The sequence below is a fragment of the Pipistrellus kuhlii genome, unplaced genomic scaffold (assembly GCF_014108245.1).
Source record: "Pipistrellus kuhlii isolate mPipKuh1 unplaced genomic scaffold, mPipKuh1.p scaffold_m20_p_6, whole genome shotgun sequence".
Lineage (NCBI taxonomy): Eukaryota > Metazoa > Chordata > Mammalia > Chiroptera > Vespertilionidae > Pipistrellus > Pipistrellus kuhlii.
This window is the reverse complement of record NW_023425562.1, coordinates 71,544,573-71,569,515: the sequence shown is the minus strand read 5'-3', so window position 1 is coordinate 71,569,515 and position 24,943 is coordinate 71,544,573. Positions and strand designations below refer to the sequence as shown.

The window sequence follows — 24,943 nt, the reverse complement described above, 5'->3', positions numbered from 1 at the left end:
GGAAGAGATGGAGGTAGAATGAGATAAGGAAGCCAGGGTGAAGGAATGGGGGAGGCTGAAAGTGAGGGTTCAGCTATTACTGATGTCCTTCAGGGCACTCAACCTGTTAGGGGGGATCCAGCCTCAACTTTTCTATCAGGCTTATTGCTTTAGGTATCTTCAAAAGGACAGTATACATATTAACTTTAAAATTTAATTTGTTTTGAATAGTAACATATAATTGTGGAAAAGCCAAGTCAAAACGGAATTATTTTACTGACACACAGGATAGTTTGAAACAATGCTAAACTAAAACTGAAGGTCGGAGAAAATACAGGTTCTGTAGAAGCGTGTGAGCTTTGGGTACCTATAAAGCTATACACATGACGACATTTATATAAGCTCCTTTGGAATATGCCCTGCTTGACTTAAGTGGCTATATGTTCTTAATATTTGGAAGAGAAATTAATGGAAGGCATTACTATCATTTTAATGTATTGTGAAGGAAATACTTAATAGCTGTGTTAATTCCCCTTGAGAAACTTTTCTCAACAGTAAAGGACCCTCCTCTATTCATCCAGCACTAGCAATGAACCCAATAACTTCAAAATATCTTATTTTAAGGTGAGATTTTTAACAGAGAATAAGATTAACTAGTGTGCTATAGGTGAATATTAAAGCAAAAATACCCTAAGTCAGCAGGTACAAGAGAAATCTTATTTTACAACCTTAGGCTAGAATGGAAAGAAGGAAACAAAGCAGCAAGAATCTTTATAATGTATCTTAATTTTTTTTGGAGATCAAATTAAAACACATATGGAAATGTTGTATGTAAACTCCAAGCATTAATTTAAGGAATTATAGTGTGCATGGTAGCAAGGAAAAAAATGAGTACAAATTGGAATCTATTATGAAGTAACGCCAAAAATATGTGCTAAGGAGCATACACTATTTACCTAAAATTAAACATTTCACTTTCCAACTTTTCTTATAAAATTTTTTTAAAGTCCTTAAAATTGATTCAGGAGTCTACATGAAATATGTAAAATGTAAGTAATTTATTCTCACAAAGATTTTATAGTTAGCAAAATCAGATGCTGACAGACATACTAACATATGTGTTGGTTGGGTGGTATTGCTTAGCATATCATCTTAACATCTAATTGTAAAAATTAACTTTTTACTAAAAAACTGATTTTAGAAAAACCAAATGCTTGGCCAAGATTCTTGAAGTTGAGATACTGTAAAAGAATAAGAACACAAGAAACCAGAATTTTGAAATTTTTTGTTTGTTTTTACTAAAGTCCAGAAATTTCTGTAAGACAAGTACATTAATGAAATGTTTCCAAAGAAATACTGAACAATATATACTCTAGTTGGCTGAGGGTTCCAGCTCACCAGTTCATACCTAATTCTTGTGCATTAAAAATCAGCATGGATCTTAGATGATCTAGAATACACTGTGTTTTGAAATCCACAGCTGGTTTGATTTTTAACCATAATGAAAAACCAGTATTCCTATTCCATCAAAATGTTTTACAAGCAATAATAAATGCAGATCCACTGTATTATGCAACATACATCTTTGGAAAGCAACATAAAACAGTGGGATCAGATCAGTAGAAATATACAGATAAAAGAAATACACAAAGTACTGCAATTTTCTTAAAAACTACTACTTGAGAAAGAAATCTTTCCACAAATAGCATAAAACTGTAGAATGATGAAAGGATTTGGGAAAGCTTTACAAAAGCCTAATTCCAATTGTATCTTCCTGAGGGTGGTGGCAAAGGGTACTTCCTTCCTTCTCTGGGATATCCCTGAAAATAAGCAAAAGAAAGAGTTTATTTTCTGAATTAACACCCCTGCAAAAAATTTATTTTTTCCACTATATGGAAAAATATACCATAAAGAAGGTAAATATGTCTTAAAGGTATATCACATGAAGGTCTTCATTTATACCAAGCTTATTGCAACGTGGGACATTAGTAATAGCACAAATGATTTACTGACAACTAACCAAACAAGCCTTATCAAGCAATTTAAAGATTCCTTACAATCTACACAAATGAAATATACAGAGTTAAGTGTTTGTGTAAAACCCTGAAGTCCTCAATCTCTCCTACCACCCCCAGCAGGCCATATTGTGGTCAGGTAGTAGATGTAAGCTTCATCTTAGATACATTTACACTAAAGTCAATTTGCCTAACCAAGGTAAGAAGTCAGTTAAGGCCGAAACCGGTTTGGCTCAATGGATAGAGCGTCGGCTTGGGGACTGAAAGGTCCCGGGTTCTATTCCGGTCAAGGGCATGTACCTTGGTTGCGGGGGTGTGCAAGAGGCAGCTGATCGATGACACTCTTTCATCGATGTTTCTAACTCTCTCTCTCCCCCTTCCTCTCTGTACAAAATCAATAAAATATATATTTTTTTTAAAAGAAAGAAAAAAAAGTCAGTTAAGGCCTAAATACCTATGAATTTTAGGGTGGTCCTGATTTTTAAAAAATCTATAAATAGAGCATTAAATAATATATTAGGTTATTACATAATCAATTACTATAATAAGAACATTCCTAATAGCCCCTAGGTATGCTTGCAAATAATATTTCTATAGACCCTTGAAAGACACACTGTAGGCTAAGGCACTGTAGTCATATACATTTCACTATAATTTAATAGTATTCAAAAATTGTTTGTAAATAAAAATCAGTGAGAAAGACACTGAGAAAAAGGAGGTACTAAAAGAATTACACATTTACCAAGTGGTTTTGATCTCTTTTCAGGGGTAGGGAACATCCAGCCCGAGGACCATACAGGACTTGCAAAATCGTTTGGTCAGGCTCTGCCAAGGCATTAGGGGTGAGTTAATTAAATGACCAAATATAGCAGGCTAATTTTTAAGTTGATAATTTTGTATGGCCCCAGAATGATGTTATAAATATCCAAATGGCTTTGGCAGAAAAAGGTTCCCACCCCTGTCTGAAGTAAGAATGTCACTCCTGTAAGAGCAGAGGGCTCCTTAAAGGAAGATCTCCTCCTCCGAAGGAGGCAGGAAAGAAAGGAACTGGGTTCAGAAGTTCCCAGCTTTGCTGCCAAACTGCAAGTGTTTCAGGGTTTCAAGTTTCTGACTGGGAAAATTAGGTGACCGGACTAGATATTCTCTACGATGTCTTCTGGTTATAAGTATGTCCTTGTTTCAATAATACTCATTATGTAGATTACCTATTCACAATCTATGATATGGTATTTAAAGGTCTGCAAAGTAAAATTCTATGAACTGAGTCTAATAAGCTAACAAAATTCTCTCAAAAGACAATTAAGATGATTGTTTTCTTGTAAAGTAAACAGAGACACTAAGAAACAGTATAAAAAAGACTTTTCTTAGCTATCAGAATAAGGGGACACACAGTAAGACCTTGAGTTTAAAATTAACATTCGAAGTATTGCAAAAGGCCTGTAGGCAACACCAGGTAAGCAATTTGAAATCACTTCGCATCACCACAGGTACCAAACTCCACAAACAGCACACACCCTGAGACACAATACTCTGATCCTGTTCTCTGGCAAGAATTTGATGACAAAAAAAGAAAAAAAAAAGAAAAAAAAAGAATTTGATGACAGGGCATGTAAATACTGGACAGTGTTATCAAATGGCTGGGCTGGGGGACAAATAGAATGGAGTAGATAAGATTTCAGTCTTAAATGTTGCAAAAACTGGATGCTATAGAGAAAAGGAAATGAAGCTTACAACTACTAAAGGTACTACCTAAGAATTATACTCATTCAATGTATAGCTATTTACATTTGGTAGAAAAATATGTGGAAGATTTTTTTATGAAGGAGAGGTTTTTTTTCCCATAAGGAGAGATAACAGATACATTAAGACATAAGACTTCTAAGATAAATATACAGTTGAAAAAGGTAGATTCCTGCTTTCATTTTCTAAGAAATTATCTATTATGAGAGACTTAATTTGTAGTAAAACAGAAAGTAATATCCTTAAAGGATAAACAAGGTTTCTGGTAACGGACCACATCTGTGCTAAAGGTCACTGATTGCTATGATTAAAAGGGTTTTTGCTCTGGAAACTGTTCAGCATCTTCAAGGTATAATTTACTTAGTGAGGCAGATATTTGCCTTATATACATTTTTAATGAGACCCAAGTTCAGCTAAACTAATCTATAAAAATCTAGAAATGTTTTTTTAAAATATATTTTATTGATTTTTTTTACAGAAAGAAAGGGAGGATAGAGAGTTAGAAACATTGATTAACTGCCTCCTGCACAGCCCCCACTGGGGATGTGCCCACAATCAAGGTACATGCCCTTGACCAGAATCGAACCTGGGGCCTTTCAGTCCACAGGCAGATGCTCTATCCACTGAGCCAAACCGGTTTTCGGCCAGAAATGTTTTTTTAAGAAAATATGGAGTCCTGAGAGGCATGGCTAAGTACACAGTATGTTTTTCGTCCCACAGCTCACACCATATTACCTGTCTCCCTCCACGATCATCGCGTCTGGGTGGATACCCGCCAGGCCCGGCTAGCATCTGGTACTGGTTTGGCTGAAAGCCTGCATTTTGGTTCTGGAGCATCCGGTTCCATGGCAATAGAGGTTCAGCCCCAACACCCCTGTGGGAAAACATCATGTGTGCATTACAAGTCAAGCATGTTATACAGCCAAAAGCCTAAAATCGGCAGGTATCATTTTTGCAATTACAAGTCAAGCATGTATCATTTTTGTAATCCAATTTTGCTGCATTTGTCATATGGGATATATGTGGCCTCTGTATCCCACATATCCAGTGTAGTCTAATGTTTCATAAAGTACCAGCATTTATTAAAGAATGTTTAAACCTTAAGTGATTCAGGAAGGCCTGGCTTAAAAAATATATTTTATTCATTTACAATTGTGAAATTTCCTTTTTAGTTATGTAAAGATTTGGACCAAGATCTCCAAGTTGGCTACATTTAAGATGCTATCCAAAGAGTAAACATGTACAAGACAGGAAAATGAGGCTTTATTTTTAAAAATGTCCAGACTCATTCTTGGAGTCCATTCTTTCTAGTTAATTGCAGGTTGCAAATGAATTCTTACTGCTGAGTATTTTGAATCCAGGGTAGGGGACTTGGCTGTTTTTTCCCATCCATTATTCTGCTCAATATGTCAGAAGGTCTGATCGGGAGGAAACCTTTTCAAGTTCTATTGATGCAGCTCTCAATTGACCACGGTGACCTAGCAACATGAGCACTAATTGGCATGGGCTGACTGGCATTTGGTGTACAGTTTACATGGGAACACAGATTCAACAGCTATTATAACCCAGTTTGCCGGCCCAGATTACTAGTCAAAAGAAATGTTTTAATTGTCTTCAAGTGCCTATTTTAACTTTACAAATACAAAGCAATAGGTATGATGCATGAAATCATAATTTAAATTAATATACAATGTAGCAAAGACATCTTTCCAAAGGCAATCACCATTTAAAACAAAACTTTCGCCTTGAGACATTTTCAACTTCAATCTTACAGAACAGTCACTACAAAAAAACAAACAAAAGCAGAATTCTCCAGTATATTTTAACATTAGAAGCTTTGGGACCATTAAAGATGTTAGAAAGAATTACAATAAACTTTAAACCTGCTAAAGCACTGACAACCTGGAATAAGCTTATAACTGTATTAACACATGAATTTTACCTCCTGGGTCTTAGGGAAAAAAGCCCAAAGTTGGGCTCATTGGATAATGCATTCTTCTCTCAGCTATTCAAGCCTAAGTCAATCCTTTCTACCCTCCAATCTCCTCCCTTCACTTAGACTTGCCTTATTTTTTTTTTTAAACACCAAAGATGATTATTTTTGTTTGATAGCTTAAAGAACAGCTCTCTGAAGAACTCTAAAAAGGTCAAAGCTATTCTTCACAGTTAGTGATGAAACTAGGACTCTTGCTGTAAGTGAATCCAAATAAAACAAATCTACTTTTCAGAAAGAATGTGCATATATTCAGGGCCTTGAATTATTTTTTTTTTGGATTCATTATGAACACAAATGTATCTTAGCAAGACTGCTTCATCTGTTTAGTAGTAATAGTTCCGTGTTCAGAGACAGGAGTAGTCTGTTCTGGTCTCTGCCGAAGTGAGAGGGTAAGGTTTCTGCTGTGACCAGAGGCTCATCAAAACTGGGCCATTAATGCAAAACACACACACCAAAAATAGCAACTCACACATTGTAATAACTATAATCGATTGTTTTCAGTTTTACAATGATAAAACTCACTCAACTGAGTTACATGTAAATCTATTAGTAAGATTCACATACTATATATATGTATGTATATATATACATATATACATATATACATATATACATATATACATATATACATATATATACATGTAATTTTATTTTATTTTAAAAATAGGTTAAAAACTAAATTCTCCTTTTTGTTTGGAATTACTAATTAATATGTTGACAAAGATAAATTTTATAAAATAATTTAATTAAAATCAAACAGAACGAACAAGGTAAGAGGGGCAGAGAGGCATACATGTTCTTTCTTTTTTTCCTTTACTGGCAGAAAGGTTTTTATTTTCCACAAGTTTTATCATACTTCTATACTAATTATATTAACTGATAAATACAAACTGAAATTTGCCTTGGAAAATACATTTTAAATATGAGATAGAAATGTTGAGGCTAACATACTTTAACTTTTAAAAATTACTAGCTACTGATTGAGGCAACTATTTGACATCAAAGATGGCAACAATATTCTTAAGTACCTAATTACTGCTTTGGAAAGTAGCTGGCAATGTGAAGTAATGACTCCAATTTGGATGTTTTTAATTTGTACAAATGGCAATCTGAGTTTTTAAAGCTTTTCCAGGCCTAACTAAACTTAACACCCATAAGTTAAAGACTAAATGGCCACTTTAAATATGGCTAAAAAAGACAAGCCTCCGCTACCAAGAATAATGGGGCGGAACTCAAGTGATGCAGCAGGCTGGGCAACTCTGCGTATCAGCATTAGGCTGTCTTCGTGTGGGGAGGCAAGGGGTGTGTGTGCTCCTGTTGTATTTTCCAGTGACATGAATATATGAATTATATAAATACTATCTCAGAATAGGAAATAATTTAAAAGAGTTTAGTTTAGAAAAATATGTACACTGAAAATTTTCTTTTCTATAGGGTTCTCAAGCAAACATTCAAAACAATGCAGTGGAAAAGTACTAAACTAAGGATCAGTATCTTGTTCTAGCAAGAATGTCTACTGTTTACTAGCTGTGACATCATAGCAAAGTCAAAGTGACTATAAGTTTATACTTTCTCCTCTGTCTCCTAAGGTTGGAATGATAAAGAGTACTACCACAATGAGTGATAGATTGTATTTGCTAATAAGCTAATGAAGTTTTTAACATAACTAAATTCAAACTCTCTTTATGAATAAATTATGTATTTCTTAAATGACCATGGTTTAAGACATAAAACAGAATTATATTATGCTCACATCAAACTTTTGTTTTAAAGCCTGGTTTTAAGTTTCTGACTAAAGCTAAACCAAAAATGCCCCACAAAACTTGTCCCTATTCTGCTGAGTTCATAAAGTTAGTAAGAATAATACCAATACTTGGCTAGGGCAGAAAAAAACAAAAAAATATTATGGACACCAGGACAATGGTAATAATTTGAAGAAAATGTTTAATTTGTAGAGGAAAGAAAAGCTATTGGGAAAGGAAGTATGCCTCAGAAGTGGAAGTAGATCCTTTATATCCTTTGAGGTTCCTATGGCTTTACTGTAATATGTTCAGAGTAAGTATTCTGATGAGCTCTGTTCAAGTGAAAAATTTCTTAGTCAAGAATGGTACAGAAGGAAGACCTTAAGTAAGCTACTGAACTTCCGGGTGCATTCATTCTTTTCCTCATCTATAAAAATAACAGAATCTTCAAACGGTTGCTAGGAGGAATAAATGAAGACATGTTTTTAAGAGCATGTTAGCACAGTGCTGATACCTTTGTAAGCAGATAAATGTTAGCAATTATTAATAATATGAGAAAGAGGAAAGTCAAGTCTTAAAATCAAACTTGACAAAAGTAATTCAGTAAGAGTTATTTAAAAAGAAATAAGCTCTTATGTGCTACTATGTAATTTAGAAAATATTTACCCTTTACTCATTTAATTTCTTTGGAAATGGTACAACTCTGAGGATACTGAAGGAGTACATTCAGTGTGCTTTGAGCAATTATATTAGAAACAAAACAAATATAGGTATATCAGTTGTCTTAAATCTAAAATGCAGCTTGCAATAAGCAGTTGACAATAAACAATTGAATAACATGATTTATTTTTTTGAAGAAAATAATGAAGTTTTAGAGTCTTTTAGTATTTAGTAAAGAGTTTTCTTAAAAGGGGTGTAGCATTTATAACCCTATTCATAACAAAACACTTTTTAATTTACATGTGAACAGATCAGACTGCTAAAACACTAACAGAAAGGGGAATAAAACACATTAGAATTAGGAAGGCAAAGAAGGAAGCCTTACTATGACAGAGCTTAATTCATTTTAGCACTAACTGAGGCAGCACACCAGCATGAAATGATAAATTTTAAAACTGTCCTTTTAAAAATTATACTATAGCTGTTAATATAATTACTCTACAGCTGTTAATATAATTATTCATAACATGCCTAGTTGTCTTGTCCTGTAGAGACCACCTGACTTAGAAGCACACAACTTATCAATGAAAAAACACATGTCAAACATCCCTTGTTATTAAACCATGTCACATTCTTCCTAGTCCATGGTACTTATTAGACTGCAGATCCCATAATCCTCTTCTAAGTCCCTTCTGCGTTTAATTCAGTTCAGTCTTAAGTAGTTAAAGAAACTGTTTTCAGTGGCAACTAATAACTACTGACCTACAGTGACACTGCCCTACAATAGGCTTGTCAGCCCTGAAAAAGTTGTACCAAAGAAGCTGATTAGGACTTCAAGAGGTTTGCAGCAAGAATCAATGGTTGGTCTGTACTGTGCTGCATTACCAGCCCAGAAATGATAAAAGTGGAACACCATTAGTTATGCCTCATTAAGCTGCACAACCCTTCTAAAAAGAAATTTGTTTAGCCTTACCAAAACCTAATACAATTTTAAGCTCTCTGTGTTGCATTTTCCAGGGCACCTCAAAAGCTTCAATAAAATAAAGGCCAAGGACCAAGAAAAGTAGGAAAGTATATAAACACGAGCCTTTTAATTCAATGTGTTAACCGTCTATTTTCCTAAAGAACAAGCACAGGAAAAACTGTTTAGGGGAAGAAAGTATATTTCAAAACAGAAAAGTCCAAATTTCACATGCTGAAGCGAAAAAATATTTAAAAGTGATGTTTGCTTTATTATTACCTGTCAAATCTTTGCTGCTGGAAAAGGGGAGGAGGACCTCGCCAGGAATCCTGGGGCCTCATATCTGAAAAATAAACAGGGAAAGGTTAAACAGGAGTTGTTGTTTTGTGTGTGTGTGTTTTAAATAAGTAATCACTGTTTAACTACCCACATATTTTATAATTAACTCTTGCAAAAATCTGAGACAATATGAACTAAGTAAGCTAGCATATTTACACAGACTGGAAATGTAAAAAGATACTAAACAGGGTCAGTAAATTAATTTTGTTTTTTTTACTTTTAGTAACAAAACACAGTTTTAGTAACTATGGTCCTTAAATTCATACATTTCTCTCTCTCTTGCTGTGTGTGCGTGTGTGTATTTTTTTATATTTATATTTTAAATGCTATGCTAAAGGAATGGATTAGGTTTTCCCCCACAAATACAAATTTAATGTATAGTAACTTTAATAGAAATCCTGAAATTTGCCTCATAGATGTATAAACTGAAAAGGAGCCCTGACCTACCTAGCTATCATAACATAGAGCAGAGAGCACACAATCTCTCTAGTATGGCCAGAAAGACGTGTTAATAAATGGACCACCCACCTTTCCACTGTTTTCTGACAGTCAAACCTCTTCCCCTAACACCAATCTGAACTAGCAACATCTAGCTATAAGAAACAATTAAATGGCTACTCTCCTCAACATAAGTGGGATTAAAGGAACACCCCATAACACTGGTCAGCAGGAGAGGTTAGTAGCTCAGTAGGTTGGTATCAGCCAACTGCCACTCTGGTCTCCAGTGTTGCAGTCACCTTGGCACCCTTCAGCGGGATTGGTGTGTGACCTAATTAAAACAGCTGGTTCAGGAGTTGTCTAATGAGTTCACTTGTAAGGACAGTAACCTCCTCCAGACTCTTGAGACCCAAGGGCAACAAGGCTTACTATAATGTATTCAGGCTCACAGTTTAACAGAAACATAAACTAGAAACATGCTTTTCAAAATTACTTTCTTAAAGGGAAGAAGAAATGAAATCTTATCTTTCTTTAGATTTAGATATCCCACTCCCAAATGCAATCTTGATTTACTTAAAAAAAAAAAAAAAAAAAAAAAAAAGGAAAGAAAGAATTCCCCTGCAAAGGAGAATATGGAACGAAGTACAGTACCTGCTGCTCACAATGGTTCCAGCCTGAGACAACTGGCTATTTCTGCCCCGGGCTTCCTTCCTCCTACCTCAGCTCTGACAATGCTAGCCTGAAACAAGTTTCCTACGTGGACAAGCTGCACCTGGGGGAGCAGCCATGACAAGCAGCATCTGCAGCTCCATAGCCTGCTCACCCTAGGTCCATGGAGCTCAACCCACCATATGTATCTCTTGGAAAAGAACAAAAAAGCCTTCATCATCAATATCTCCAAGAAGAATCCTATTCTAAATTGAAAGAGAGGTGGCATCTCTGTTAATTTGAATTAGGTCCCTTTTGAATCTCTTAAAAACCAAACTAGTAGCAGTCAAACTGAGAAGCAATGCTGAGGAGGTATCACAGTGGTCATTTTATGTTCAAAACCTGAGTGGGAACTCAGGAAGTTAATCACCACAGAACCCACACAAAACAGGGCAAGAAGGATCACTAGTCTAGGTCCAGAATAACTTCCAAGTCACTACTACAGACTGTACACTATGAGTTAAGTCATAATTGGAAAAGGTAAAGCCAGAAATTCTTAGAAGACAATAACCATCATTTTATCTGTGTGGTTTATTTCTATGGAAAAACTCAAGGCATATTTAGCTTAACACATTATACCCTTTTCAATGAGTTAACCATGTATGAGAAAGCAACTTATGGAAAATAAAATCAACATTTGGGCTATTTTTTCTGATAATTACTTTGTTAAACTTGAAGTCCTTTGGTCTATTCAAAATTGTACAAAAGTCAGGTTGGTGAAAATTAGTTAAGAATTATTTTTAGTTAAAATAACAAAAGTCAAGAAATACAGTAAATTTCATTTAGACTCCCATGTAGTGCTGTACTTCACATGTGCCAGAATCACTGTGGTCAGTCTGAAAACATGCCCTCTTTACCATGAAGACTTATTTTATTGATTCTGGTTCTAGGTTGTTTCTTTATAAATGGTACTAGAGACCCACTGCACGAAATTTGTACAAGAGTAGGATTCCTAGGCCTGACCAGCAACCAGGGAAACTCTGCGGGGCGACTGGTGGGGCAATTGGGAGGCCCCGCTGGCACCCACCTTGGCTGGCCTGGTGGCACCTGCTTGCTGACCCCGCCCCCTGCCACAGCAGCTGGGGGCAGCGCCTGCATTGAACATCTGCCCCCTGGTGGTCAGTAGGCATCATAGCAACCAGTCATTCTGTCCATCATTCTGCTGGTCAGTCAATTTGCATATTAGGCTTTTATTATATACGACTAGAGGCCTAGTGCATGAAATTCGTGCATGGAGGGGGAGTTCCCTCAGCCCAGCCTGCACCCTCTCCAATTAGTGACCCCTTGGGGGATGTCCCACTGCCGGTTTAGACCCAATACGGTACTTGGACAACCCTCTCGCAATCTGGAACTGCTGGCTCCTAACTGCTCACCTGCCTGACGGCCTGGTTGCCCCTACCTGCCTCTGTCTGCCTGCCTGATTGCTCCAAACTGCTCTCCCCTGCCAGCCTGGTTGTCCCCAACTGCCCTCCCCTGCTTGCCTGATTTCACCCCTAACAGCCCTCTCCTGCCAACCTGATCTTGCTCCCAATGGCCCTTCTCTGCTGGCCAATTTGGTCCTAGCAGCCATTGGCTTCCCACAGCACACAGGTTTGGTTCTGATTGGTGGGTTTCTATGCCAGTCAGTTTCAAAAGCTCTGCCTCTTAGACAACCATTGGCTCCCAGCACCCAGATTTGGTTCTGATTGGTTGATTCCTATGCCAGTCAGCATCTCTGGGCTTATCGGCAGCCCCAGTGGAGGCCTGGAGAGAAATGGAGACGTGGCTGCTGGCCAGACTGAGAGAGAAGCAAGTGAAGATCAAAACCTGCCACAGAGGCAACAAATCAGTCCCTGCTTCTCTTCAGGCCTCTCTCTGACCCTGATTCACAGCCCCCTCAGCAGTCAGTGCTGGGACACTGCCTGCAGTGAAAGCAGTCAGCATTGAGTTTCCAGGTGGTCGAGGCTTGGTCGTTACAACCCAGAGTTTTATATATTAGGACTGCTAAATAATACATAATCTTCATGGTACTTACAGAAACGCCCATATAGGATCTCAAATATGTAAATTTAAAACTGAATCAAGATAAAAAGAAGCTAGTATATTTTTTCCTAGGAACAGAAGTAGAGGGAATGTTATCACCATCAGAAAGACATATTTATTAGATTCAAATATGCTACATGTTAGGTTAACCACTCCAATAGTTATAAGTTAAAGTGGAATGTAAAGTACATTAAGTATAAATACTTTTTATTCTTGAAAGGAAACACTTTAAAAAAATATATATTTTATTGATTTCAGAGAGGAAGGGAGAAGGAAAGATAAAAACATCAATGATGAGAGAATCATTAATCGGCTGTCTCCTGCATGCCCCAGACTGGGTATCAAGCCCACAGCCTGCACACATGGCCTGACTGGGAATGGAATCGTGATCTCCTGGTTCATGGGTCAATGCTCAACCACTGAGCCACGCCAGTTGGGTAAAAGAAGAAGCCTTTCAATAATCTACCTATCTATATATATTAAAGCCTTAAGCAACCATTATGATGCAACAACCGGTCGACCAATCACTATGACATGCACTGACCACCAGGGTGCAGACACTCAATGCAGGAGCTGCCCCTGGTGGTCAGTGTGATCCCGCAGCCAACCTGCCCCCACCGGCCAGCCCCCTACCCGTGCAATTCATGTACCATACTTCTAGAACACCTGGAAATGCCCAGAAATACAGCACAAATTCTCATTCCATCATTTCTACCTGGTATGCCAACTACTTCCCCCTCTATTTTGCTTTTATTATTTCTTACTTCTAGAACAATTTTGTTTCTTTCATAAATATATTCAGCACATATTAAGAAATATAGTTCTTTATTAAAATCTAAATATATTTTGCAAGACTTTTAAAAACTGTGTCACACAATTATTAAAACATCTTGTTTTCAATCCAAAAAAATTAAAAAGAATCAAAGACAAACTTCAAGGCTACCTTTAAACAAATCTCCTCATGTGGTCTTGAGCAAAACATTTACAACCCTTAAATATTTATGAAGAAGAAGAAACATTTCCTAGTCCACAAGTACAAGGTAAAAAACTATCATTCATTTGCATGGCTCTAGGATAGGGGTGTCGAACTCAATCAGAGAAGGGGCCAAAATCTAAAATCCAGCCTAAATCGCGGGCCGAATGGTTTACTGAACAGTCATAAACTGTCATTGTGATGGAAACGCAGCGGAGTGCAGTGATGACAGCGCGGTGCGGGCCACATTGCAAGGCCTGGCGGGACGGATTTGGCCCGCGGGCCTTGTGTTTGACACATGTGCTCTAGGAGAAAGATCCATTTGAGAGAGAGAGAAAAAAAAAAATTCTGATATAGTGAATTGCACTTCAGAAATGTATATGCAAGCAAAGAAAAATGACAGATAATTTTTCCACTTATCTTTAAAAATGTATCCATTCCTGAATCCCAACTAAGAAGTGCTAAACTAGAATTTTTGAGAACATATAGGTAAAATTGCATACCTAACTTAGTGCTCTGTATATAAAATCTGTCTTAGAGCACTAGTTAAGTATACAATTTTACCTATATGTTCCCAAAAATTCTAGTTTAGCACTTCTTAGTTGGGATTCAGGAATCTGTGTTTTAACAACTCCACCAGGTGATTCTCATCATGAGAGAAGGTTGGGAAACACTGCTCTAGAGTTTCTAAGACCACACAAACCAAGACTTAGCCAATAACACAAGGAGCAATTTACCTAATCAGTGTGGCAACTGCAGAAAAATTTTGTTTACTGATTGCCCTAATCAAATATCATATTTCAAATGGGGCTAACTGACAAGTTTACAATCTGAAATTAAGAGAAGTTGGCAGTATGACCAAATGGCCCTTCTTGGGTGTAATTTTGCACCCCATGAAGAAAATAATGCCCAGCTGGTAATGCCCAGCTGGTTTGCTTGGCTCAGGGGTTGAGAGTCAACCTATGAACCAGGAGGTCATGGTTCAATTCCCAGTCAGGGCACATGCCCAGATGGTGGGGCTTGATCTCCAATAGGGGGCCTATAGGAGGCAGCCAATCTATGACTCTCTAATCATTGATGTTTCTCTCTCTCCCCCCCCTCCCTTCCTCTCTGAAATCAATAAAAAAATATATTTAAAAAAATAAGCTATACTAAAAACATTTTACAAAATTGATAAAATGGTTTAAATGTTAATTTTATTAAAATTCTTTCTGACCAAATTTTAAAGTTCAAAATTATATAAAAAGAAATCAGACTTTTTTAAAAAATAATTTAATACATCCACAGGACTTATTATGTACCAGGTACTGCCTTCAAGTGCTTAATAATGTAAATACAGTTATTGTAAATATTCTGTGAGATGAGTATTTTCTGCATTAAGAAATGAGAAAAAGGGATTACAGACAAAAACCTGCCTAAGATCACAAGGCTATCAAGAGACAAGAGTGAAAGCCACAGAATAGGTTCTCTTAATCACTCCCACTACAATATGCTACTTCAACTTTGACACACACACACACTCGTTGGCTGAGATGTTTCTTCATGCTATTTTATTTCAGTAGGACCAAAGAAGAACCACCTCCTCAATCAGGTGCTCAGAGGCTTAGGATTTTTCTAGAAGACAGGATTAGGAATTTGAAAACTTTCAACATTTTGAAAATTTAGAATTAACATTATTACACATTAGAGGCCCAGGGCATGAAAATTTGTGCACAGGTAGGGTCCCTAGAGGCTGCCGGCTGTGGCCTTCCTTTGTTCCACACTGTTCCCTGGTGGTCAGCGCACATCACTGCCAGTGATCAAACTCCCAGTCTGTTGAACTCCCAAGGGGGCACTTTGCATATTAGACTTTTAAATATATAGATATCTAGTGAAGACAGGAAGGAAAAACAAATATACTTAACACTTTGGTAGTAAGCATCTTGACAAACAGGGATTCATAGGGAGAAAAAAAAAAGATCTTGGTTAAAATATTTGAAATCACTGCTCTTTTTAAAATGGTAATATTACCCTAAAAGATATGCATATATTCAACAAATCATAAATAAAGGGATAAAAATTAAAATAAGATAAAGATAGAGAGGTATGGATGAAGAGAGAGATGGACTGAAGGACAGATTGTCTGCATGAATATGAGATCTAGAGGTCACAATAGACCATGAAAAAAATATGCCAGAAAAAGTCTTAAAGACAGTCAAGAAAACAAAAGTCAAATCACATGCTGAACTATGTACAAAGAATATGGAGGATGGGGGGGAGAGGAAGAAGGGGAAATCACAGAACATGGAATTTCCTTTCTTGATAGCAGCCATTTGTTTGGGCATATCATTCAACTGTGACCATTTACTATCCAGCAATGACAACTCCAGATTAGGCCAATTATTTATCCAACACATCTACAAAGGTTATCAGGGAATAATCTGTGATATGTATGACATCATTACCTTCTAAGAAGTTCAACCTCACAACCCCAAATTTTTCTAGGTTCTCTTATAACCGAGGGCAATTAAAATTCATTAATCTATCTAAATCTTTCTTGGACCACTTATTTTTTTTAATTAAATTATTATCTTTGTACATATACCATTTCCTCCCTCCCATACATGCCCTCCCTCCCCAGAGTTTTGTGTCCATTGGTTGTACTTATATGCATGTATATAAGTCCTTCGGTTGATCTCTTATCTTCTTGGACCACTTTTAAAAATATATTTTTATTGATTTCAGAGAGGAAGGGAGAAAAATCAATGATGAGAGAGAGACTCCCTGACTGGCTACATCCTGCAAGCCCAACAAGGAGGACTGAGCCCACAACCTGGGCATGTGCCTTGACCAGGAATCGAACCATGACCTCCTGGTTCATAGGTCAATGCTCAACTACTGAGCCACAGCAGCCACACATCTTTCTTGAACTTTTATATTTCTGGTTTAGATGCAGATAATTCCCAATTTTCTCCCACCCATCTTCTTTCTTGAGCAAGTAATGGATCCATATTTAACTTCTAGCAGATGGCTTCAACCTCTACAGAAATCAAATTCACTGTATTTTCTTATATTTCTTCACCCTCCTGGGTTTCCAAATTCTGTTAAAGGCCTCATTAGTCACTCAGATATCCACAGTGCACACATGAGCCTCATTTGAAACTTCTCTCTCCTTCACTTACCACATTCAATTATCCAACCCTTCAGGTTCCTTCTCCACTTTGAATCCACTTTGCCACAGACAACTTCTGACCTTCATTAATTATCTCTCCCTAATTAGAATCACCATCAAGTATCTTCCGTAACCAACAGAATTGTGGTTCTAGAAAGAAGATGTAACTGCACTCTTCTGCTTAAAATGAGACTTTAAATGCTCCCACAAATAAAGAGAAAAACTTGCACACAAATTAATAAAAACAGGCAATTTATTAAAGGAAAACTGATTAGTAAAAATGTAATCAAAGGAGCAATATTAAAAAAGCATACTTTAAAACGAAGATATTCTTCCTTGCTTATCAAATTAGCAAGGACTTTTAAAAATTGGTAACACCAGATATTGGTGGGAGTTAGGATATTAGAAATTGACATCTGTTGCTATAGGAAATATAAATGGGTATGCTCTCATCTGGAGATTAATGTGGTGATATTAACCAAAAGTTCAGAAATTCAACATAACTTTTCATTTTACAACACTACTTGTAGAAATATAGTTTACATTTAAGTAAAAAAAGAAAAAAATGTTAAAAATATGAGAAGCATATATGTTTAAGATTTAAGCAATATACTCCTATATAATCCATCCTATATAATAAAAGGATAAAATGCAAATTGACCGAATAGTGGAAAGGCTATGACACACACTGACCACGAGGGAGCAGATGCTCAATACAGGAGCTGCCCCCAGCTCACCCTATTGGGGCCTGCTGATCAACCTCTCAGTCCCTCCCCCTGTGGCTGGTTCTGAATGCCCAATGGGAAACGGGAACCGGGGCTTGGTAGTGGTGGGGGACAGGAAGGGCCAACTTCTTAGTCCCTCCCCTTGGCCAGTAGGCTCTGATCACCAAAAGGTGAATGAGGAAACAGGAATGGGTGGCAGCAGACACCGGTGGGACCAGCCCAAGGCCCCCACCCCACCAGTCAGGAATGGCCAACATCTCAGTCCCTCCCTGCCAGCCAGCAGGCTCATGTAGCCTGATGGTGAATGGGGAATAGGGGGTAAGTAGGGGGGAGGGGGCAGGGCTGGCTGTTGGCAACCAAAGAAGATGGCATTGACCACAGGCCAGGTCTAGGGACTGTACTCATGCACAAATTTCATGTGCCGGGAAATTCATAGCACTCAAGTGCATATATGTTCGACTACTAGAAGGCTGTGCACAAAAATTTGTGCACTTGAGGGGGTCCTTCAGACCAGCCTCCACCCTTTCATAATCTGGATCCATTGGGTAGGGTCCCTAGGCCTGGCCTGAGATCAGGGCCTATCGGGGCTTTCCTTCCCCGGGCTGCAGGCAGCTGCACCCCCCCCCCCCCCCCCCCCCCCAATGCCACTACTTGCCATCTGCCTACCTTATTGCCCCTAACTTCTCGCTTACCTACCTGATCACCCCTTAACCACTCTGCTTGCCTGCCTGATTGTCCTTAATGTTTGCTTGGGAGTGGGGCCAGCACTGACTTCTGGTTAGTCAGCCTCCAGTCGTTACAATCCAGGGTCTTTATATATTAGGATATGAAAGACTGCAAATAAGTTATGTAAGTTTCATCTCCAAAAATCAGAAAAAGAATAGCAATTTAATTCCAAAGAAACTAGGAAGGGAATATGAAAGACAAAAGCAGAAATCAATATAAAACAAATGTACAATTGGGGGGGAGGGGAATGCCCACAAAGCTAAAAGTTAGTTCAATAAAAAAAAGAAACACAAAAAAAACACACGAAACCAACAATATTAAATAGGCCCTCACAACACTATTCAAGAAGAAAAGAGGAACAGTATACATTACTAATACCAGGAAATGATTTTAAAGTCTATAGTCACTAAAAAGATATTAAGACTATAGCATGAGACAACAGAGGCAAGAAAATATGAGATAAAGAGAGCCTCTTAAATGATGGTGGAAATACTGGACAGATAGATGCAAAAAAATAAATAAACAAAACAAAAAAAAACTAGACCATTTTCTTATACCTTAAACAAAAATGACACAAAATGGATTAAAGACTTAAATATAAGACTTGAAACCATAAAACTCCTAGAAGAAAACAAAGGTAGTAAACTTTCTGACATCATTCTTAGCAATATTTTTTTGGATGTGTCTCCTCAGGCAAAGGCAACAAAAGCAAAAATAAACAAATGAGATAACATCAAACTAGAACACTTTTACATAGTGAAGGAAACCATCAATAAAACTAAAAGGAGACCTACTGAATGAGAAATGAAATTTGCAAATGATTTATCCTATAAGGGGTAAATACCCCAAATATATAAAGAACTCATCAACTTTACATCAAAAACCAAACAATAGACATTTCTTCAAAGAAGACATAGACATGGTCAACAGGTCAAAAGATGCTCAAATATGTGCTGAGGGATGGGAGCAGCCAGGAAGAGGTCAATGGGGGAAAAGCAGACATATGTAATACTTTCAACAATAAAAATTTAAATTAAAAAAATGAAAGATGCTCAAATCACAAATTGTCAGGGAAATGAAAATTAAAACTACAATGAGGTATCACCTCACACCTGTCAGAATTAGATACCAAAAAGACAACAAACAACAAGTGTTGACGAGGATGTGGAGAAAAGGGAATCATTGTGCACTGTTGGTGGGATTGTAAACTAGAATTGCCACCATGGAAAACAGTATGATGATTCCTCAAAATATAAAAAATAGAGCTACTGTATTACCCAGCAATTCTACTTCTGGGTATTAATCTGATCAAAATGAAAATATGATAATTTGAAAAGACTATGTACTCTTAAGTTCATTGTAACACTGTTTACAATAGCCAACTTATAAAAACACCCTAGGCCCGGCGAGTGTGGCGCAGTGGTTGATGATATCTGGTTAGGTAGCAAGCGGACAACCAGGAGAAAGGGCTTCATGAAGAAAATGGTTTTGAAAGCTTGACATGACTTAGACTTTCTTGATAAAACAGCACAGTCACGGAGCTCAAAAATAACATTAAATGGGGATACAATTTAAAATTAATGCAAAATTTTTAAAGCCTAACAATTAACTATTTTGTCCTTATTCGACTGCAATCCAAATGCCATGTAATTATTTTCATTATTACCATTTCTGAACCACTTCTGTCCTTGAAATAAGTTTTAAGAGGTCAGGATAAAAACAGTCTTCTGAGAACCATAGTATTAAAGGCATATTCCTACCAAAAGCAATGCCTAACTTCATATTTGGTGGTTCTGAGACAATTTGTTCAAGAAAGGGACACTGGTTTCTTTCAATTAAGGGGTTGTTGATTACTTATCTATTGCATGTGATGCAATTTGTCTCACTACTTGTATTAATAGAATAAACAGCAATGAATCCACATATCTCTTTTTGCATATGCTCACTCAAAAGATTTATAGATGAAAATAAGAAATCTCACTCATAAATTCAATTAACTTTATATACAGTAAAAATATCTGATGACTACATGAAGTATTCTCTTATAATTCTTCTAAATTGCATGTTTTTTGTATATTTTTAAGTTCACTATTTCTGCATGGATACAATGAATTTTTTTTTTAAGTAATGAAGATTAGAAACAAGCTTTTGTGTAATATTTAATTTAGCATGTAAAATAACCAACTAGTAAAAACTTACTTGACATAAGTTTTGGAATCTGGGCTTGTCCTCTCAACAGCGGCCTGTATAAGTTTCCCTGAAAAGTTACAGGTGGTGGCGCAGCATTGCTGTACATGCCAGTTCCTGAGCCTCTTGGCATAGAATGTCTGTAAAAGAACCCGCCCAACCAGAATAAAAAATTATATCTAGAGATATCCGTCACATCACAGCTGACACAAATTTAACAAGCGCAAATTGCCATCTCTTTACGATAAGATCTGATTAAGAAACCACAAATTAAAAGATTATTAACAAAGTTCAAAATATTAGCTGTTATTGTGACAGCAGATGTTCACTTGCCCTACCAAGATTCTTAATAATCATTTAAGCACTTATTAATTACTGTAAGCAAAAATTAGTTTATTTTTTTTTTTGCATTATATTTCAATTGTGCTCTGTCAGTGTACAGTTCTCTCTTCATACCTGGGGGACTGGGTCTAGGACTGCTTGGGGATATCAAAATCCAAGGAGTCCCTTACATAAAGCTAGAGACCCGCTGCACAAAATTCGTGCAAGAGTAGGCCTTCCTTCCCCCGGCTGCTGGCACTGGCTTCTCTCTGGCACCCAGGACTCTGGCTTTGTCCAGAAGATTATCCGGATGGATGTCTGGTCCAATTAGCATATTATGTTTTTATTATTATAGATGGTGTAATATCTGTATGTAACCTGTATTTGCATATAAGCAATACCAGGGTATGCCTATGATCACTTCATTCACATGGACGTAAGCATAGTACTTAACGTGGGGCAAATTCAAGTTTTGCTTTTGAAAATTTTGGGGGATTAACCCCCACAATAGTTTTGATCCCAAGTTGATTGAATCCGTGAATGTGAAACCTGTGGATACAGAGGGTCAACAGTATATACTACCCTGTTTTCCCGAAAATAAGACAGTGTCTTATATTAATTTTTGCTCCCAAAGATGCGCTAGGTCTTATTTTCAGGGAATGTCTTATTTTTCCATGAAGAAGAATACGGTACACATTTATTGTTAAATGAAAATAAAGGAAATTTATTACCTGTATATGATACGGTAGTACGGTAGTTGTCAACACAAACCAAACTGTGAATCCTACCGTATCAAGAATTTACTCATTTATTCAATGACAATCATGTCATCATCTTCTGGAACATCATTATAACAATCCAATTCTTGAATTTCCTGGTGAATTTCTTGTGACTCCATTTCTTTCAGAATCAGTGGACCAAATCTCTCATGTTTAGCCTAGGGGGGGGCCTTATTTTCAGGGGGATGCCTTATATTTCACTCAGAAGGAACCTGTAAGTAGGTCTTATTTTCGGAGGATGTCTTATTTTCGGGGAAACACGGTACTATCTATCATGCACCCCCGCCCCCAATTTAATATATCAAACATTTCCCTTTATCTTTCATAGTGTTCAGAAATGTAACACACACACACACACACACACACACACACACACACACACACAGTGGCCAGATTATTATGATCTTTGAGTGCATAATAATCTGGCCACTGTGTGTGTGTGTGTGTGTGTGTGTGTGTGTGTGTGTGTGTGTGTATCCATTCTAATAAAAGAGTAATATGCAAATTGACCATCACTCCAATATACAAGATGGCTGTCCCTATGTGGACACAAGATGGCCACCACAAGATGGCTGCAGGGGAGGGCAGTTGGGAGGGACCAGGCTTGCAAGGAAGGGAAGTTGTGGGTGATCAGACCAGGAGGGGAGAGCAGTTGGGGGAGGGGGGAAACCAGGCCTGCGAGGGAGGGCAGTTGGGGGTGATCAAGCTTGCAGGGGAGGGCAGTTGTGTGTGTGTGGGGGGGGGAAGAGGGAGAACGACACACCCAGGCCTACAGGGGAGAGGAGTTTGGGGGACAAGGCCTACAGGGGAGGGCAGTTAGGGGCAATCAGGCTGGCAGGGGAGTGGTTAGGGGTTGATCAGGCTGGCAGGCTGAAGCAGTTAGAAGCAATCAGGAAGGCAGGCAGGCAAGCAATTGGGAGCCAGCAGTCGTAGATTGTGAGAGGGATGTTCGACTGCCTGTTTAGGCCCGAACAAGCAAGGTATCTAACATCCAGGAAATCCTTCATTAGAGATAAGAGCACATTTAACAGTGTATGAAACCTCTATTATTTACTTAAAGGAGCCTAGAACTGTAAATGTGTGTCATACAAGGCAGAATGATCCCTATTGGAATTGGGCCTAAACAGGCAGTCAGACATCCCTCAAAGGGTCCCAGATTGGAGAGGATGCAGGTTGGGTTGAGGGACACCCTCCCACCATTGCACGAATTTTGTGCATGGATGGGGTCCAGCCAACCTGGCGAGGAGGAGACGTGGGTGGCTGGCCAGCCTGCCTGCTGCTCGAACTCCTGGTAGAGGGGACAATTTGCATATTAGCCTTTTATTATATAGGATATATACTAAGTGACCATAGCCTTTTATTATATAGGATATACACTAAGTGACCAGATTATTATTTGTTCAGAGAATACAATAGTCTGGTTACTCGTGCGTGTGTGTGTGTATGTGTGTGTGTGTGTGTGCGTGCGCGCGCGCATTTTATTTATGCTCCTCTACAATTATTTTCTCAGGATAAATTCCAAGAATTAGAAAATTGTATCTAAGTTAAGAGCATCTTCATAACTCAGTACTCTACTTAGAGTGACTTCTATGTTGCTTTAGAAAACAGTTGAAATAATACAAAAAGATACCTTAAGAATATTTTAGCCCAGACAGCATGACTCAGTGATTGAGCATTGACCTATGAACCAGAAGGTCATGGCTCGATTCCCGATCAGGGTACATGCTTTGGTTGTAGGCTCAATCCCCTTTGTGGGACATACAGAAAGCAGCTGATGAGTGATTCTCTCTCAACATTGATGTTTCTATCTCTTGCTCCCCCTCCCTCCCTCTCTAAAATTAATTTAAAAATATATATATATATTTAAAAATAATATTTTAAATTTGTATTTCTTCTATTATTAGGAATAAAGGCTTCTTAAACAATCAACCGCAACAGCTAACATTTCCAGTGTTGAGATCTATTCTAAAAGCATTTGCTAAACATTAGCTCACTTAATCCTCACTACAACTCTATAAGGTAGGTATAATTATTATTCCCATTTTACATATAGGTAACAAAGGCATAGAATGGTTCAATAACTTTTTTGTTTTGTTCAATAACTTGTACAAAAGTATCAAGTAGTAGAAAAAGCATTTGAACCCGGTCATTTAGAATCTAAAATTAGGCTCTTCACCACTTACTATGCCACATTCACTGTGCCTTACTATTCATTGTGTTAAGTACATGCTGATGGTGACCTAATGTCTAAAAGCATGTGTGTAAGGGGGTAGAGTAAGGTTTTTCAATTAATTGAAAATATCTATTTATGAGTTATCATTATTAATTCGTAAATAGCTTATTAATGTTTCCCTCAGCCTGTTCTTTTTATCCCAGCTTGTCACCTGTTATTGTTTTAAGGTCTCCCTCTCTATATGTAGTTCCCTCAGTAGTTAGGAAAAAGACAAATTAAATAGCTAATAAAGGCAAAGTATAAAAATCAGAATTCACAGAAGAGGAAATACGTTACTAGTAGACATGTTAAAAGAGACTCAATCTAACAGACAAAGAAATGAAAATTCAAGCAACAATGAGGCACTGCTGTTCAAATAATGGATAAGCAAAACTCTAGGAAACTGTGGCTTTGTGTACTTACGTACTGCTTAACACTTTAAAAGGATTCTGTCATTAATTCGGCTAAAACTTTCTTAAAAGTAAAAAGAATGTTTCATTCTCTTGAAATAACTATCAGAACAATAGTAAAACTTTAAAAGAGAAAACAATGGAATTCTCAAACAACACATAAAGTAATACATAAACTAAAGAGCAGTGAATTTAAAAACAAGAAAACAGGAAAGGATAAAAGTCATTAAAATAGCTGCAGAAAAGTTGTATTAAATAGTCTCAAAGTATCTGTGGCATAATGCTGACTTAATGCTTTGTGGATGAGTCAGAAAAAGCAAAATATACAAATGACAGAAGCTTAACACTCACCCCAAAGTCCTGAACGCTGCTTGGTCCAGGTGGACGGGCCGCCGGTCCCGGTTAAAGCCGAGCTGGGGCTTCCATTGCCGCCCATTGCTGGATTTCTCCCAGTCCCCAGGCTTCAGTACTGGTGCTGGTTTTCTGACCATTTGAAAATACAAGAGTTACAGGGATAAACACTGTTCATACAAAAACAAATCCAGATAGTTTATATTTAATAATTGCAGTGTTATTACCTTGCTCCTGGAAGCATTACAGCTTTAAAAACGTAATCTTCGGCAAACTGTGGATCTTTAAAATTAATACTGGAAAAGAACAATACACAATTTAGTGATTAGCCTGACTTAACCACCATATTAACTGAGATACTTCTCATGTTTAAACAAAATAACTAAAATTCACAAGTCTTCAAAAATTATTTTAGTCAATAAATATTTTCCTTACTAAACTGTTATTCTTAACCTTCATGTAATTTACTGTGGGAAATTCTAGTTAATTGTGGGTGACCACAGTTCTT

At 37.4% G+C, this 24,943-nt stretch overlaps 1 protein-coding gene and 1 long non-coding RNA gene across 7 annotated transcripts in view; both read right to left on the bottom strand.

Moving 5' to 3' along the window:
* Window positions 1-179: 179 nt before the first annotated feature.
* XRN2 (5'-3' exoribonuclease 2) overlaps window positions 180-24,943 on the bottom strand; it is an 82,345-nt gene continuing 57,581 nt past the window's right edge. For 5 of the 6 annotated variants that reach the window (XM_036417457.2, XM_036417455.2, XM_045574879.1 and 2 more), the window contains 6 exons: window positions 24,663-24,731; window positions 24,436-24,567; window positions 20,375-20,502; window positions 9,373-9,436; window positions 4,470-4,608; window positions 180-1,799 (listed from right to left, as the gene is read on the bottom strand). In XM_036417457.2, coding sequence (XP_036273350.1) covers window positions 1,734-1,799; window positions 4,470-4,608; window positions 9,373-9,436; window positions 20,375-20,502; window positions 24,436-24,567; window positions 24,663-24,731 — 598 coding nt within the window. In that variant the 3' untranslated portion in view covers window positions 180-1,733. The remainder of the gene's footprint in view (window positions 1,800-4,469; window positions 4,609-9,372; window positions 9,437-20,374; window positions 20,503-24,435; window positions 24,568-24,662; window positions 24,732-24,943) is intronic. The other variant, XM_036417456.2, reaches the window with a different exon arrangement.
* On the bottom strand, window positions 9,491-12,901 carry LOC118707339. The gene is made up of 2 exons (XR_004984234.2): window positions 12,560-12,901; window positions 9,491-11,489 (listed from the first exon to the last, which is right to left on the bottom strand). It is a non-coding gene; the product is annotated as an uncharacterized LOC118707339 (long non-coding RNA).